This window comes from Eutrigla gurnardus, assembly GCF_963514095.1.
Source record: "Eutrigla gurnardus genome assembly, chromosome: 5".
Lineage (NCBI taxonomy): Eukaryota > Metazoa > Chordata > Actinopteri > Perciformes > Triglidae > Eutrigla > Eutrigla gurnardus.
The window spans coordinates 25,600,764-25,616,922 of NC_139919.1; the positions used below are offsets into that span (position 1 = coordinate 25,600,764).

A 16,159-nucleotide genomic window follows, 5' to 3' on the forward strand; every position below is an offset into this window, starting at 1 on the left:
GTGCAGGTTGAGGAGTCGAAAGGCAGAGATTAAAGCGCTGCTTTAGAAGGTGAAACATCTGGAAGTGAACGGAGACAAAGCGTCAGCTGTGGCCCTTGAGTGATGAATGCGAATGTTTTCTTCCAATCTGGAGTCCACGGCGTGTTAATGGCGCTTCTAAGAATAGGAACGTGGCACCTGAATCGCAGGTCCGACCCGCCATTTAAACGGTTAGAGATAAACGTGTCTCATGTGCACGAAATCAGTCTCCCGGCTGCCGAGGCGTTTACTCACATTTTGCCCAGACAAACATATATATATATATATATATATACACGCTAGCACACACGCAGCCTGCTGTCACCTAAACACAGTTCTCAAAATGTCAGCTCTTTTACGGTGACGGGAGCTTAAAATGGTCTCGCAGGGTTTTCAAGGCAAATGCGCTTTTTTTCAAGACCTGCTTCGCCTTGAAAGGCAAGCGACGGTGTCGGGGAATGTCAGCGCTGGTGGCAAAGGTAGACGCCACCGAGTTCCTTCCCCTGCCTGGACCCCCCCGCTGAGCCGTCGCTTCAAATAGATGACAGGAGAGAAATGAAGAAATACAAATCAACAAACCGGAATCAGCAGATGTAGCAGAAGCTGTTCAAAGGTACCAGGCTCATTAATGGCGTTGCTATGCGCCGTATTTACACAACTAACAGCTCCCAATTTTTTTTTTTTTTTTGGTTTAACAACATCACAACAGAAAAAAAAACAACATTTAATCATTTAAAGTGCCGCCTGTTTGAGTGGAGATGATTTATGTCGCCGGATTTTGATGACAATCCTTCTTCAGAGTTGACAACGTGACCCGAGCTTCAGGAACGCATCTCTCATGGAAATCTTGACGTCGGGGACGTTATTAGTGTCCTGCATTAATATGTGCACACGGATGTACAGCCGCGCATCACTATGGATGCTAAGCAGCCAATTTCCTTATTCATTTAAATAAGAGAAGATTGTAATAGCGTCATGTGTGGCATGCGTGAGACTGATTTACTTATTCAGTCCTCCCGGCCCCCGCCTCTCCTCCTGTCCTTCATTCCCTCATTTTTTTATTTTTTTATTTTCCCCCGCTCTTAAGTCTCACCGCTGATGCAAACGTGATGTGATGAAGTTTCGGTTGCCATGGGTGCCACGTCTCCCACATGTTTATTTAATGCATCAGAGGACAAGTGCATTTTCACTGTCACTGATTGATTGTTTTCCAGACCAGCCTTAATAACTGGGGATGTTGTGTATTGGCGTTTTGAGCATTTTCTGTGTAAACCTGCGTTTTTGTTTGCATGCATAATTCTGTGTCTCATTGATCGAGAGAAAGACAAAGCTGTTTGTGAGGAGCTCTTTTTTTTCCTGCATGCTAGCGGTCTATATATGTGTGTGTTGCAGCTCAATAAGTGTGTGTATGTTATACAGGAGGTGTGTTTGACAGAGAGAGAGAGTGTGTGTGCGGTTGAGGGAGCATGGTTGTCTCGTTGAAAAATCTCTCCTGAATGCCAGACATGTGGAGGAGTAAATATTTATCATCTGGGGACAAACATACATCAGTCAGCCGTGCTCCACATTATATATGATTGTTGATGGAGTTTTCCCGCTCGCCTCATACATCCCATCTCTGCTTCTCTTGATCACTGCCACTGTTAATGCCCGAGGCGTGTTGGAAGTAGCCACACATGAACAGCGCTCCTCTTCCACGACCTTATCCATACATTTAGACTGATTACAAAAACGAAGGTACTCAGTGGTTTGAACGCATCCAGAGAGCCACTTAAGCAAACCGAAGAAAAAAACAAAACATCAACCAACAAAGTGGTTGTGACAAATTTGATCCGGGCTTTGTTGTTAATGGCAGCTAAACATGAAATGGTTTAATATTCCGGATAGTGATTTTAATTGAATTCATTTCAGAGGACATTGTAAGGTGCTGATGGTGTCATAAAGCACTTGTTATAGCTGCTGTTCATCACTGTGATGTAAATTATGCCCAGTGATTGCTCAATGATGCTTTCCTTCGGGGACATGACGTTGTAAAAAGAAAAAAAAAAAAGAAAAAAATGTAATTGGCTCCAAAGGGCACACGATGTGTTGGTGCCATGAGGGAGAAACACAAAAGAGGGTTATTTTCTCTCCAGCTATGGTTTTGTCCCTGCTGACATCCTCACACTGTGGTGCATTCAACAATCCCGTCCTCCGCGTAGATAATAAGGAGGGAATTGAAAGAATAAATGCTTATTTTACCGACGTAAGCCCACCGTATGGAAGACACGGAGCAGAGAAGTGAAAACAAGTTTCATCTCAAAATAAGATTAGTGGGCATACACAGAAAAGATACCAGGAGAGTGATACAGTAAGTGACATAAAAGTAAAAATCATTATGAAATATTGAAGATGGACAGTAACAAAAGACGTTAACAAAGCTGCATGCTTTTTAAAATGCAGTGGTGTGTGTATATTCAGTTACATCGGTTACAGGAATGTAACATTTCCCCTCCAAATATAAAAACATATTTTATAAACTGTAATACACTGCACATATCTGTCTATATTGTTCATACATGCATATCCTTATTTATTCTGCTTGTTTTTGCACTTCTGGTTAGACGCTAACTGCACTTCGTTGTCTCTGTAATTGTACTCAATGACAATAAAGTTGAATGTAAATATATATTTAGAGTGGCTTGTCTTTGACAGCATCATAAGCTCATCATCCCCTCCTCCTCCTCCTCCTCCTGTGGATGTGCTCGCTCCCTGCTTTGGGAGTCGACGTGGTCAGCTGGACGCTTGACACACGGGGAGTCTGTGCGTGGCGGGAAATCTGCCCCGGACATCGAGGCTCAGCACGCCGACAGCTGGTGCACCCTTGTTGTGTCTGTGTGCTTGTGTGTGCGTTTTAGGTCAGTCAAATGATTGGATCGTCTCCGGAGAGAAGAGCAGCTGCAGACAAATATCAGGTCACAACCTGATGCGTTTCTTTAAAAAAAGAAAGAAAAAAAAAAATACGACAACCAAAATGATTCTCCTGGATTATTTTTCACGATGATGTTTGATAGTGATGTAAGGGTTACTGGGCCCTCGGCACACCCATGATGCATCAATCGAATCATCTTCATCGGCCCAATGATCAGCGAGGGAGTGTGTGTGTCTCTGTGTGTGTGTGTGTGTGTGTGCTACATAATCTGGCAAATGGCCGAGATGCAGTAGGCAATTAACAGCTGCTTTAACCAATCACATGCACTGGACTCTAATGCCGCGGCCATAGTGCTGCTGTATGTCTATTTGATTTGTGCATTGACCCGCTACAAGTCTGTTAAGTGGCTGATACTCCCCGGGTGCGCGTGCACGTGCGAGCGTGCGCGTGCACGTTGACTTTGAAGTACATTGTGTCGTGACAATAATCTGAGCCAATTTACTACGCATCAGCCCTCCATTAAGGGTTTGATATAAAGCGGTGCGTGACTGGAATGCCCTCCCATAAAATGACAATTTACTTCTCTAAAGAAATTACGTGTTTAACCTCATTAACCTGGAGTGCATGTACTAAAATGGAAGGCTGACCTCCCCCCCCCCTCCCCTCCTTGTGATGCAGACACACACAAACATCATCAAAAGTTGAGGGTCGGTGTTGAATGTGACCCCTGCAAATCAGCCGCCGGCGGCGAGTTCAACGAGAATCAGCAGCTCATCAAGGCTTCCCTCCGACTCGTCAGCGTCTCAGGTGGCCTCTTGTTTCCCCCTCTGTTTCAACATCATCCGTCCTCTATGAGATGATTAACCTGGCAGGTGCGAGGCGAGTCTCGCCCACTGTTTTAGTGAGCTGTCGTCTCGCGTCTGCGGGGAGTACAGAGGGTCAGCCCAGCCGGGGCTAATGGCCGCGGTCACGGAGCTGGAAGCCGGCCCATTAGAAAAGGAGCCGCCATCATTAGGACCAGCACACTTCCAAACAACATGACCTCCTGGTCCCCACGCTGTTTATTAGCAAAAGTTTTGGCTCTCCGTTAGAGCAATTATACTCACCATTCATGTTGAACTGTGGCCTTTTTCCTCGACACCGCCAGACAAGAAAAGCACACTCGCATACATAGTAAATAACGCCGTCTTGAATAGGGCGCCGCCATATTAATGACATTTTCTTCCCTCCTGCAAATGTGTTGCAAAAAAAAAAAAAATTAAAATGTGATTGGGAAAAGTGTCAGCGAGTGATGTATGTCGTTCATTGGACACAGAACATTTAGTTTTCATTAAGAGTTAAACATGTACACGAAACATTAATGGGGTTCAGCGGCGGCGGCGGCGGCGGCACGCTTCACTATCTCATCCTGATGAATTAGCAAGTCAGCACACAGGGGTAAAAGAAAAATAGGGGAAGAAAGAGAGGCATTAATATAATGTGTGCTGGGGGAGGAACTGACAGATAATGTCTTTATCTAAAGATTGGTGTTTATGACGCAACGTGATATTATGCCAGACTGCGAACGCAGCTGTGAGGATGAACGAAAAGGCCGGGGCGAGGGAGGATGAGTGGCGAGAAAGGTCAGCGCGAGTGTTGCAGTTTCATTATGAGAGATGTGGACTCCCATCCTCTCCCCGCTGCACAGGGAGTGATGGAGACGGTTGTTAATGTCTGATCTGTCAGCCATATTGGATTCAGGGCAGTAAATTAATATTACACTCCTTTTAAAGGGGTTTTATTTTGGGATTTACTGGTCTCCCCTGAGTGTCAGTGGTGTAAAGAGGTTATTTCCCTCCTTCCAACTCTCCGTTCCGTGTCGTCTCGCCGTCTCCCGCACAAAGCTGATGTGTTTAGAGCGAGAGAGACTGCGTCCGTGGAGGAAGTTTGCACTGCGGGCTCCATTGTGTCATTCAGCGTTTGTGTCGAGCATTTTTCAAGCTTAAAAGTTTGCTGTAAATCGCGGCATTGTCCCCCTGAAGGACTCCCCCCCCCCCCCTCCCCTTCCTCCGTCCACCTCTCCTATATGTCATCAGATTCTGGAGGGATAAAAAACAGCCTCCGCTATATATATAGGATTTTTAGCTCAATAGTATAGCTGTCAGTCATCTTTAACCTCCCCTGCCTCTTGCCCCCCCCTGTCTTGCTTAATGCGAGGAGCCGTATAACACGGTGTGAAGTGGCCTAGACGCTGAGATGGGATTTACGGCGGCCGGTCAATCAGCGGTGATGTTAAAGGGCTGTGATTAAGAGCTGGAGTAAAGACCTGGACTTAGCTACCCCCCTGACCAGCCAAGAGCACACACACAAGGCCAAGCTCCGTCACTGCCAACTCTCCTCAATACCGCTCCGTCTGTCCTCCGCTCCGTCTGTCCATCCGTCTTTCTGCAGCGTTCGAGTCGCCATTCTCAAAGGACGTTGCCTCCCTGCATTAGATATTTGATGTCTACTAAATTCATGACAACCTGAAAACTTAAAAGCGTTATTTATTTGACATCCCTCTAAAACATTTTTTTTTCTCCCCCTTTCTCCTGAAGGTTCTGAGCACGCCACGGCGACGCTCCCCGCCGCCTTCACGGACCTGTTACCTCACTTCCTGGTGGAGCCGGAGGACGAGTTCATCGTGAAGAACAAGCCGGTGACGCTGACCTGCCGCTCCTCCCCCGCCACGCAGATCTACTTCAAGTGCAACGGCGAGTGGGTTCACCAGGACGACCACTTGATTGAGCGCACCGTCGACCCAGCCACGGGTACGTGCCAAATAGTGATCCAAATAATGATCCAAATAATACATTTCCTTCTTTTAAATTGAGCTCCCTGCTGGGTGTTTTTTTCTCACTTTTTCTTTCTGGATATGTGACATGTGCGACTCCATAGATGCATTATGCAAAGTGTGTGTGCGTGCTGAAAGTAAGGTTTGCAATTTGCCGGTGATTACTGTGCTCCATCAGGCTCTTGGCTCGTCCTCCAGCCTATTTAGCCTGCCAGTCTCATAATAAGCATATTGGTTTCATTCTCAGACGTTTTCCCTCGATCACCTTGGAGACCTGTTTGTTTTTTTCTCTCTGTTGTGTTCCCCCCCACCCTCCCCCCCTACACCTCCGCCTCCGCCATCAGCGTGGTAAACATGCATGACACTGATGTGGTGTGATTCAGCAGCGATCTGCGATTTCAAAACCACCCATTCAACAGTCTGACAGCTGATTGGGAACGAAGAAACGTGGAAACGACATAAAACGCCACGAAGATATGCAAATGCAAGCTGTGATTTGGAGCCCAAAAAAAAAGGGAACGACACTCTGTTTCCAATATAAATGTAGGCATAAATTGTAAAACGTCACGGGGAGGGGAAGTAACTCTTAAGTGTCGATTCAATCCGACAGTTTTGTGGGCGAGTATTTCTGATCAAATCATCTCCCATACTGAGGCTTTGATTGGTGTTCCTGCTCACTCCTGCAACTGCTCTTTTCCCGTCTCATAAGGAAAATATATGATTTTCCAAATTCTCTGCTGCGTGAATGACTTTGAGGCACGGCGAGTGATTCCGTTTCCAGTTCTCTGCGGTATGCGAGCAGCTCCCCTCGTACGGCGGGAGATAGAGGAGTGTAAATCTGCGGCTGTATTTGTTGATTGGTTTTCACCGACCAGTTTTGGACGCGCGGTTGCAAGAGTCATTTTGGAATCAGGCCCCGGTACAAAATGGCAGTAAAAGAGTTGATTGTTGTTCCTGTTTTGGAGGATAGAAAATGAACACAGAAGGGAGCGCTTATGGATTTAGAACATAAAGGAGAAATTGTCAGCGAGTCAACACTTTTGACCGATTCCCAACGCGATCTTCCTCCTTGTGTTGTTTCATTCGTAGTTTTTCATAGTTTAGTGGAGTTTAACAACGAGTCAGGAATAAGACATCATTACTTCGTTACTTTTCTAGTCTGATTTCTTAAACATCATGTAAATAGGAAACAAGGTTTCAGTAATAAGAGGTTTTGGAGAATCTGGTTAGATTTCTCCACACGGAGCGAAGCGTTCTCATATTAAAACGTTTTTCTTTTTTAAATCCAGAAACACTTTAGTTAAAAAAAGCATTGACATTGTTGCGTCAGCTGCCCAACTTTTGATGCGACGAGATGAATTGTGTTTTGTCAGTATAAAGAACACGCTGTGCCCCATAAACTGCGGTGTTTATGGGAACATCACATCACCAGTGCGATGTTGCCGTGCCAACATTTAATGATGATGGACCATTTGCCATGTGGTTATGAGCCGTTAGAGTCAGCATTTATTTGTCTGTGAAACAAATCTGTTGTGTCGGGTGCCACGGGACCCCCGCAGCAGCAGCAGCAGCGAGGGCCTTCCGTCTCTCGGAAAAACCCTGTGAAGTTCTGAGGCCTCCTCGCCGCTCTCCACGCCACTCTGCCGTCTCGCTGCCTTTGATGTGGAATGCGTCACATGTGGGGGGCAGTGATGACGGGACACGTGGCGGCCCAGAGTTATGGCGGCTCCAAGGTACCCACATCGATCTCTCAAACACTTGAGCTGTTTAATGTCAGCACTGCCCTGAGGAGTTTACTGATGGCTTCTTCTAATCCCCCTTCCTGCATGAAACATGCTGTGTGTGTGTGTGTATATGTGTGTGTATGTGTGTGTGTGTGCAGGCTGTCCTCTCACCCTGGTCGTCACAGTCACACCGGACTCTAAACTCGTACCTGTTGCCAAGCAACCAGGACTTCTGTCGCACCAGAAGCTGCCCGATATCAACACCACGCCTCGAGGAACGAGGAGTTCGGAGAGCAAAGTTGTGTGAAAAAAAACACCTTCTCAAAATGTATCTGAAAGAAAACGTCCCGCTCCGCTCGCGCCGTGTCTCCGCACTTAGCAGGATCGGTGCTCGTTCCCTCCATCAGCACAGACGGCTAACAATATTAATAATTATATGCACCCACGTGACCAAAAAGCTCCTCAGCCTCGTCGGCCGGCGTGTTCGAACTGATTGGGATTCTCATTCCTTTGTTATGTTAATTAAAGTCAAGCTGTGGATGGAATTAATGCTCTTTATTCCAACAGTAAAATAATGGAAATGGCATGTGGACACATCAGAGTCGAGAGTCTCTGCTGGAGATGGTTTTCACATGTGCTCTGCTAATAATAATAATCTTTCCTTCACTCTGATGTACGAGCAGCAGACCAGCAATGAAGCACACCCAGAGTTTGATTATAAAGAGGCAGACGTCTCGTATCTCCAAATGTCATAAATATATTATTGTTCGAGAAAATGTTTCACAATCCACGGAGATGTTCTGTTTGATTTTCTCAAGCCATTAAGTTGCCTGATGACCATCAATTAAACATGTCGGGGGTAAAAATATGGATTAGAGAGTATTTATTTTATATTGAATCTTTTAATTAATGGGGATAGCCTCATCAAGATTAAAAATATCATTTTTATGAGTGTTGTGACTAAGAGGCTGGCAAAAAAAATATGCCATAAAATCAGAATTAATCAGAAAAGCTATTCTGAAATTGTGATTTAATATTTCTAATACCACCATGTAAGATAGCTTCAATCAAGCCAAGAGCTGTCGGAAACCATACAAATAACTAAGACAACACAATAACCGAGACGAATGCCTTGAGATTCTGGAAGGAAATAAATAAATAAAAAGCAGTCAGAAGAGAGAACACCCAGTTTCTACAGCAATGGTTTAAATTCACAAAGGGAGACCAAAATAAGACATTATTATTTTAGATTACAGTAACGGTGGAAGGTTTCAGGCAGACGGAGCAGCGTACAGAAAAGCTCTTTCACCACTTCTAGATGCTTACATATCAAAGATGAAGATGAATGCAGATAGTTCAAGGCAGAGGAAGGTTGCATTTGACCAATTTATATAAAAAATAATAGCGTTACAGCTCCAAATCTATTGAACGGAACAACAATTCACATTTCTACAGATAGGTCTGAATGTCTGATGATACACATTGAGACGATAGGAATGAATCCATCATAACATTAAATAGGTAGCTTCCCCTTTATCACCCGAATGTGCATTCAGATTGCTTCATAGCAATATTGGACTTATTATGTTTGCATGGATGTGATGTATCCTGATTCATTCATCATATTTCATTTACTGGAATAAACAGAAATATTACAATATAACAAGAAGCTGATACCACACCATTACATACTTTAATAGACAGCTCTATTCATATTTACCACTTTCTACAAAATAATATGAACGAGATTAGTCCCTGTCCAACTTTTAATATGAAATATGAAATTCAGAGCTTGTCCAGTGACTCCACACGGCTCTCAACATGGCGACTAATGCTGCTAACATTGCAAGTGTTTGACTACTGTTTTTTATTACCATTTTTTTCTCCATCTGATGAATTTCAGCGTTACATGAAACTCGACTGTTTCCAAACGCCCGATCACTCTAAGTAGCCTTTTCGTCTGCTGCTGATACCCGCGCTGGGAATGTGTCTTCCGTGCACGTTTTCCTCACCAAAGCATATCAAATGGGGGAAAACAAAGTGATCAAAGAGAGAGGAAGCTGTAATCGATAATCCCTTCACCTTCTTGGGTTGAAGTAATATCAGAAATATGGCCCTTTCGTCCGGTTTTCCGCCGCGCTGCAGAGTCAATATTCATCCTTGTCGGTGCGCGTTGGCTCCCAGCAGACACAAGTCAACCTAACTGGAAGGGTCTGGAGTTAATAACTGACCCGGCTCTGAAGTGCAGACATGTTTCCGTCAGACTGCCCGCCGCTCGAGACTCTGGAAGACATGTGGATAACCATCTACAGCCGGCGCGACCTCTGCCCTCATCAGACAGGTCTGTTTATTGAAACCGAGTCGGCGCAGGAAAGACAAAGGAGCTGCCGCCGCCGACTGTGTGTTCAGCCCGGTTACAGTTAGAGTTACTGACGCCCCTTTGTATGCTGTGAATGCTTTGGTCTATACTAACACACACACACACTAGTAGTAACACACACACTTGCCTCTGAAGCTCCTTTGAACATGCAGAGGCAAAGAGATGTCACAATTTGTCCTTCCTCTCCTGGTATCAATGTCCGGTATCGATCCATCCTCGAGTCTATCGGTTCTCATTACTTGTCCTCAGTAACTTATCTCAATTGTTATGGCTGTGACTCCCCTTCCGAAGCCCCCCCACCCCCCCCCCTCGCCCAGCTCTGCGTCTTTCCCAGGTCATCCGTTATAGGACGGGAGGAACGAGAGACATCTGGCGACTTCTAATAAAGACATATCCCCTCCAAACAAATCAATGCTGACAGTGTGTTTGCATAGATTAGGAGATTCTCCCACACTATGATTTCTCATCAGACACATGATGAAGAGAAGGGAGATTGGCATTTTGAGCGGAGGATTGTCGCACGGGGGGCCGGACGGCTTTGATTGTGTTTGCATTTCATCTGCACGGCATTGATGGAAACGATGTTGATCCGCGCGTCGCGGCGTCACCCCGGCAGCGAGCCCTCTCAGGTGGAAAATACATGCATTTCACATTCCTATTTCAATAAAGCGACCACGACTGCCTTTATAAAGATGCGAGCAGATTACATTTTCCTTTGTTGATTGAACCGGATATCGGCGAGGCTTCCACAATGAGAGCAGAAGATGGAGAAAACTAATCGCGTGCCACACGTTTGCCTTGTACGTTGTGAAAGTGAATTTTTCAGGCTTCACGGTGGAATCATTGAACACAAAATTAAACTCTTGAATATTGTTTTATGTTTTTCACCTATAAGGGGATATTACCCCTTCCTATAACCTGCAGCTTTATCAGCTCCTGTCCTCCGTCAATCCTTTTGAGGTCTAAATACAGCTGTGACGTCGTCGGTAAATCTTTTAAAACCATCCCTTCCTGAATAGAACTAATCATGTGTTACGGCGCCACAAGGCTAACCCCTGCATCTGCAAACCGCCGAGGGATTCATCTGTATAAAATATGTATTTTCTGATTGACTGGATCCTGGATTGTAATGTGGTGATGTATTCAATTTCTGATCCGAGGGGTAGATAAGCTCGGCTTAGCTTAAAATGATCTGCAACTTATTTATTTTAATACCTCAATATCTGTGGTATTAAAGCAGCCAATCAGCGCTCTGGCTCCAACTTCCACCCACCCTCCGCTCCGTCTGTTGCACACATTTAGTTTCTTCTCAGTCCTGTATAGGTTAACAACATGGACGCAGGTAAACGCCTTTAGAAAACGCTCATGTGCAGCTCCGTTGTTGTCAAAATTGCGCTGAGTTCAGGACAGAGTCTTCCTAATAGCGTCGGGGCCTCATAACGGTGATTAAACATGATCTTTAATGAAGTCTTGAAGAAACGGCCCCCGCTGCAGTTTAAGCAAAAATCCTGACAGCCCTGTAAGCCAGGATGTAATGAACAGACGCAAATAAGAGAATCAGGGGGGAAGAGGACAATATAGCCCTTAAATGAACAAAATGGCCTTGAACCACCTGCTCGCCATCGATCAGTAGCCAAGGGGACTAATTGATAATGCATTATTAGCTGCTTCCCCATAATGGGGCCTGTATTTCATCCCCGTCCTTGATTGCGGGACGGAGGAGGAAGGATTTGGCGACGGAAGCACCGAAAAACAGATGGCAAGGTGAATTGTTCCCGTGACACATCTGCCAACATGTTCTATTAGGCTTCTCAGGCGGGTCAACACTGTGTGTGTGTGTGTGTGTGTGTGTGTGTGTGTGTGTGTGTGTGTGTGTGTGTGTGTCTGCATCTGTGTGTGTGGATGCAGGCCCATCTTAAAGCAGAGCAGCGCGCCTCAGAGTGAGAGTCAAAGTGGATTTAATTGAAGCTTGCGCTCGTCTGGCCTTGAGATAACTGCGTGTGTGTACGGAGCAGCGGGAGTAAAGTGAGGCAGGCAGAATTAAAAATGTACCAGCTGTGCCGATTGATCTCGCCGATAGACCCGCTTTAAGGCCAACTCTTAGGTTTTATTTTGAAAATTTGAAGTAGGTGCGGTTTGTTCCACTTCTGAAGTCGGTTCTTGACATGCAGGAATAATGAATTTCAAAAATTAACTGCAATTAGTGGGACAAAAAAAAGTGGAAAAAAAGATAATTACCATTTGTCAAACAACGCTGGCGTTCCAATCTCCCACACGCACAGCCTTTGTCCTCCCAGCAAAACATATCCAGCGTCAGCGCCGCGCTTCGCTTTCTCAAAAGTAATTCTCGTATTGTCAGGCCTCACAAAGGGCTGTGCCCTTGCTGGAAGCTGGAATGCATTCACTCTTTTTAGTTCGCGGTTAGTCGTCATTCTTTCGTAACTTATTTATTTACCCCATTTGGTAAAGACCGACCTGTTATCAATACAGTCCTGCAAGTCCGTGTGATCGTGTGGAATTCAGCATTTTTGAAATGGTTGTCTTCGGCTACGCGGTGCACAGCATTTCATATTCGCAGTGGGAGGGAGAGCAGTTTGCAAATGCATTTTCGACTCCCATTTCCAAAGGCGCACAGTGGTAGTTGTTCCTTTATGTGGGAAGGCGTCTTGGTCCGCGGAGCCACATGGAAATATTGTGCTCTAAGCTTCTGAATAAAATGTGGTCTTTATGCTGCAATGAAACGCGGCCCATGCGTCACCCCTTGTGCCGAGCAAACAGACGCCGAAGTTGCAAAAAAATTTGCACAATGAGCCTCAAAGAAAAATCTTGTTTTAACACGTTTGGACCCAGAGAGGTAAACTATGCTGTGACCTTTGATCAATTTCCCTGGTTTTACATTTTTAACTGCAATATAACTCCCTCTCTCAGCTTACCTCCACGTCCCTTTGGAAATGAAAGACGTGCTGACGGAGAGAGAGACACACAGAGTGGGAGTTTGTGGTGCCAATCAACACCTGCTCTGCTCAAATTCATTTAAAAATAGTGGAGCTGGGAAGTGTAGTGAGGGAGCTGACAGCTAAATAGTCCATGGAGATGTTTTGATCGGCGAAAGGAACTCGGTTGCTGACAGTTAATGCTTTGTGTGTTCGGCCCCCGAGGAGACTTTCACTATAGGTATTTTACAGACTCCTCAAACAAACAGCAACTCACCGTTCTCCTTTTTAAAACCAGAAGCTGCAGGGCGTCCTGGGTATGGCATATAGTGGTGGCGTCGTGAAAAAACACTATTTCGATGCCGCGAGAGAAGAAGAATGGCTCCGACGTCCCCCGTGAAGTGCTGTGTAAAAAATGAAAAAGGAGCACGGGAGCTTTTTCTCTGGAAACGTCACAAATAACAGGTGAGATGCTGCGTTTCTAACCGAAAGGCTATTTTAGATTGTGCCTTTTATTATTTTCTACAGTCTAAAGGAGCAGCCTGTGTGTGCAGGCTGCTGGACTTTGGCTCAGATGGGCGCCGGAGTGAATAAACAAGCAGGCCAAACGCACCCCGCCTCATGTTTCAGGGAATGAAATCCCAAGTAGCTTATCAGCAGGTTCCTGCCCACATGTAACACTCCGAAGCCGGGTATCGTGTGGTCACCGCGGCGACCGCAAACGCACTGAGAATGAAAATGCAGAGGCGACGGTGGCGGCGGCACGTGTTTGGGGGGGAGAAACCTTTTGAGCGGAGCGGGTGTTCAATGAGGCGTGCCGACAACAAGAGCAGCGCTCCTGGTTCCGGGAGCCATCAGGAAGCAGTCTGGAGGATTTTATGAGATTTTTCAAATTAATAATTCATTCGTTCGCGTTGTTTTAAGATCCAGAGTTTGTTTTTCTGAAGATGTTTGTTTGTTTGATCTCAAAGCGACGTGTAGTTAAAGGGCAGTCAAAGGGCGGGGATTCGAGTTTCAGTTCCATCGTCGGCCGATTCAAAGTACATATTTGATCCTGGAGTAGAAATCGGCATGTTGTCGGTGCCAACTGGGTCGTTTAACTTCCCTACAAGCTCGTTCATTTTACAGATTTAATTGAGTCACTTTGAGTGAATTTGCATTGGTTACAGCATCTCACATGTGATGATTTTCTTCCTCTTATATGATAGTATTTTATATATCTCTATAGGTTTGGTTGGACAACGCAATGGGAATTTGTCCATGAAGGCCTGAGGGCATTTTTCACAATTTTCTAATATTTAATAGGCAAAATAGTTAATTACTTAATCAAGAAAGAGAGAGATTAATCGGTACGGAAAATGGCAATTAATTGCGTTTTAATTCTAATCTAATAATTGTAAATATTTAGAACATCATCGCTTATCTTCATGACTTTCAAGTCGACATGTTCTCCCCTTTAGCAAAATAATAATAGTAATAATAATAATCTCTTCGCGTTATTCCAACTCCAAACATCTGGTACCTCTGATATCGACTCAAGCTCATGGGTCCGCTCTTTACTTTCACTCCACTTTCTCAATTTTCAGCGTCAGGTTATTTATAAAGCCCACAGTTCTCCGTGTTGCATCTACTGTATTAATAATTAATCCAGTCGCATTTGAACAAAGAAATTAATATTTAAAGGCTCGCTCCGTGTTCGGTCTGTAGCACTTCAACCCCTCATGCGTCGCATTATAGTTGATTTAGGGCCCAACAATGTGGTCCACGTTGGATTGAGAGCTAAGTGGACTCAACACCATATGACCTCTGGGGCCAAGTTGGGATTTAGACAGATAGCAGATTAAAACTGGGAAGGTTTTTTTATTTCTTTCTTTATACAAGATATGCTACACAGTGAAAATAGTTTCTTTCATTTCCTTTTGCTCTCCTCTTGGCGTCTGCTTGTATCGGGTGGGGGAGGCTATACTGTGAAAATGTTTTATTATAAAATAAAGCTACCAAGTACGTCCCATTCCAGCCGCTGTTCCGGCTGTGTGTCATGGTTGCGAGGGTGGTGCGAGCTAAAACATGAGGGTTTTTACTTTATCCTACACATCTTGAAGGAAGATTGATTCTGAGACACGTAACAGCCCTTTATCTGCATCTACATCACAGCACAGTGTTGACACGGACCACGTGGAGGTTTTTCGGGACGTTAAGTGATTTTCATGCAATGAGATTTCAAATTGAGGTAGAAGTGTAGCTGAAAAGTACTTGCTAAAATATTCTGCAAAAATCTACAAAAGAAATTACTATCTGAAGATGTTTAGAAGGATATTGAATTTAAACAAGTTACAAATTGTCTTATCTTTTAAATCAAAGCTACAAATAGAAGGAGAAATAATAATTAGCGCTAATAGAAACCAGACATGTTCATTTATCATGCAACATGACTCTTAGGCGTGCGTTATTACAATAACAGGCGTCGATTTCGGTACTTCAAATATGTGGTGGGGGAAGGGGGCACTATGCTCCCCAGGCTGTTTGTTGTTGTGCTTAATATTTACATTCGCCCACACACTCATTGGATTACCCCAAAAAAGTGCCGGCCAAAGGCCCAGGAGGGACCAACCAATCGTGAGGAGGGGGGGACCCTAATGCAATTTGTATGGCACAGAGCATTCGGCATCCAGATGGGATCCACGGCTGACTTACCTGCAGCGCTTTTCCTTATTTACTTCAGTGCCCAAGGCCACGTCAGACAAGGAAGGGGAGGGGAGGGCGAGAAACATGTCAGCCCAAGCAAATTATCAGGGCTTTCATGTGGGTAACGTTCTATCAGATCCTCCCACTCTGCAGAATGTAATGGAAGCAGAAGCGAAGTGCTCAAGGCCTTCACCTCCGACTTGTTCTCATTTGAGGTAGGACAAGGTGTGTGTGGGAGATAAAGGAGCGGGTTCCCAGTCGCTCCCAGCCTGAAGACTGTGGCGTATAGAACATTCAGCTCTTGCCAATCATCAGGGTCAGGATATTGGATGGAGAGTAATTACAACGAGGGCACTTTGGTAAGGGCACTGTGGTAAATCACAGCGCTGCCTCTGCGAGGGAGCGTGGTGTGTATATCTGCACTATTAAGGAAAGGTTAGGAAAACTAATTATGGGGGGACAATGTAAATAGAAAAATCCATTGCTTTGAATTAACGTCCATTTGATGTAATCCGTTATGGCTTTCCACGGCGACCGGATACAAACGTACAAATGGATGCCCTTATTCGTCTGTCGTGTGACGCGGGAAGAAAAAGCTATTTTATGCATCAATTCATTATCACGTCGGCAAACCCGCGAAACACCTGTGCATCTAAAACCATTTCTGTACACCGCGTTGTTGTGATATCCCGCGTG

The 16,159-nt window shown here is 45.0% G+C and overlaps 1 protein-coding gene across 4 annotated transcripts in view; it reads left to right on the plus strand.

The window, feature by feature from the left end:
- Positions 1-16,159, plus strand: part of unc5a (unc-5 netrin receptor A) — a 119,262-nt gene that overhangs the window by 54,129 nt on the left and 48,974 nt on the right. For all 4 annotated transcript variants that reach the window (XM_084009058.1, XM_084009059.1, XM_084009060.1 and 1 more), the window contains exon 2: positions 5,506-5,718. In XM_084009058.1, coding sequence (XP_083865184.1) covers positions 5,506-5,718 — 213 coding nt within the window. The remainder of the gene's footprint in view (positions 1-5,505; positions 5,719-16,159) is intronic.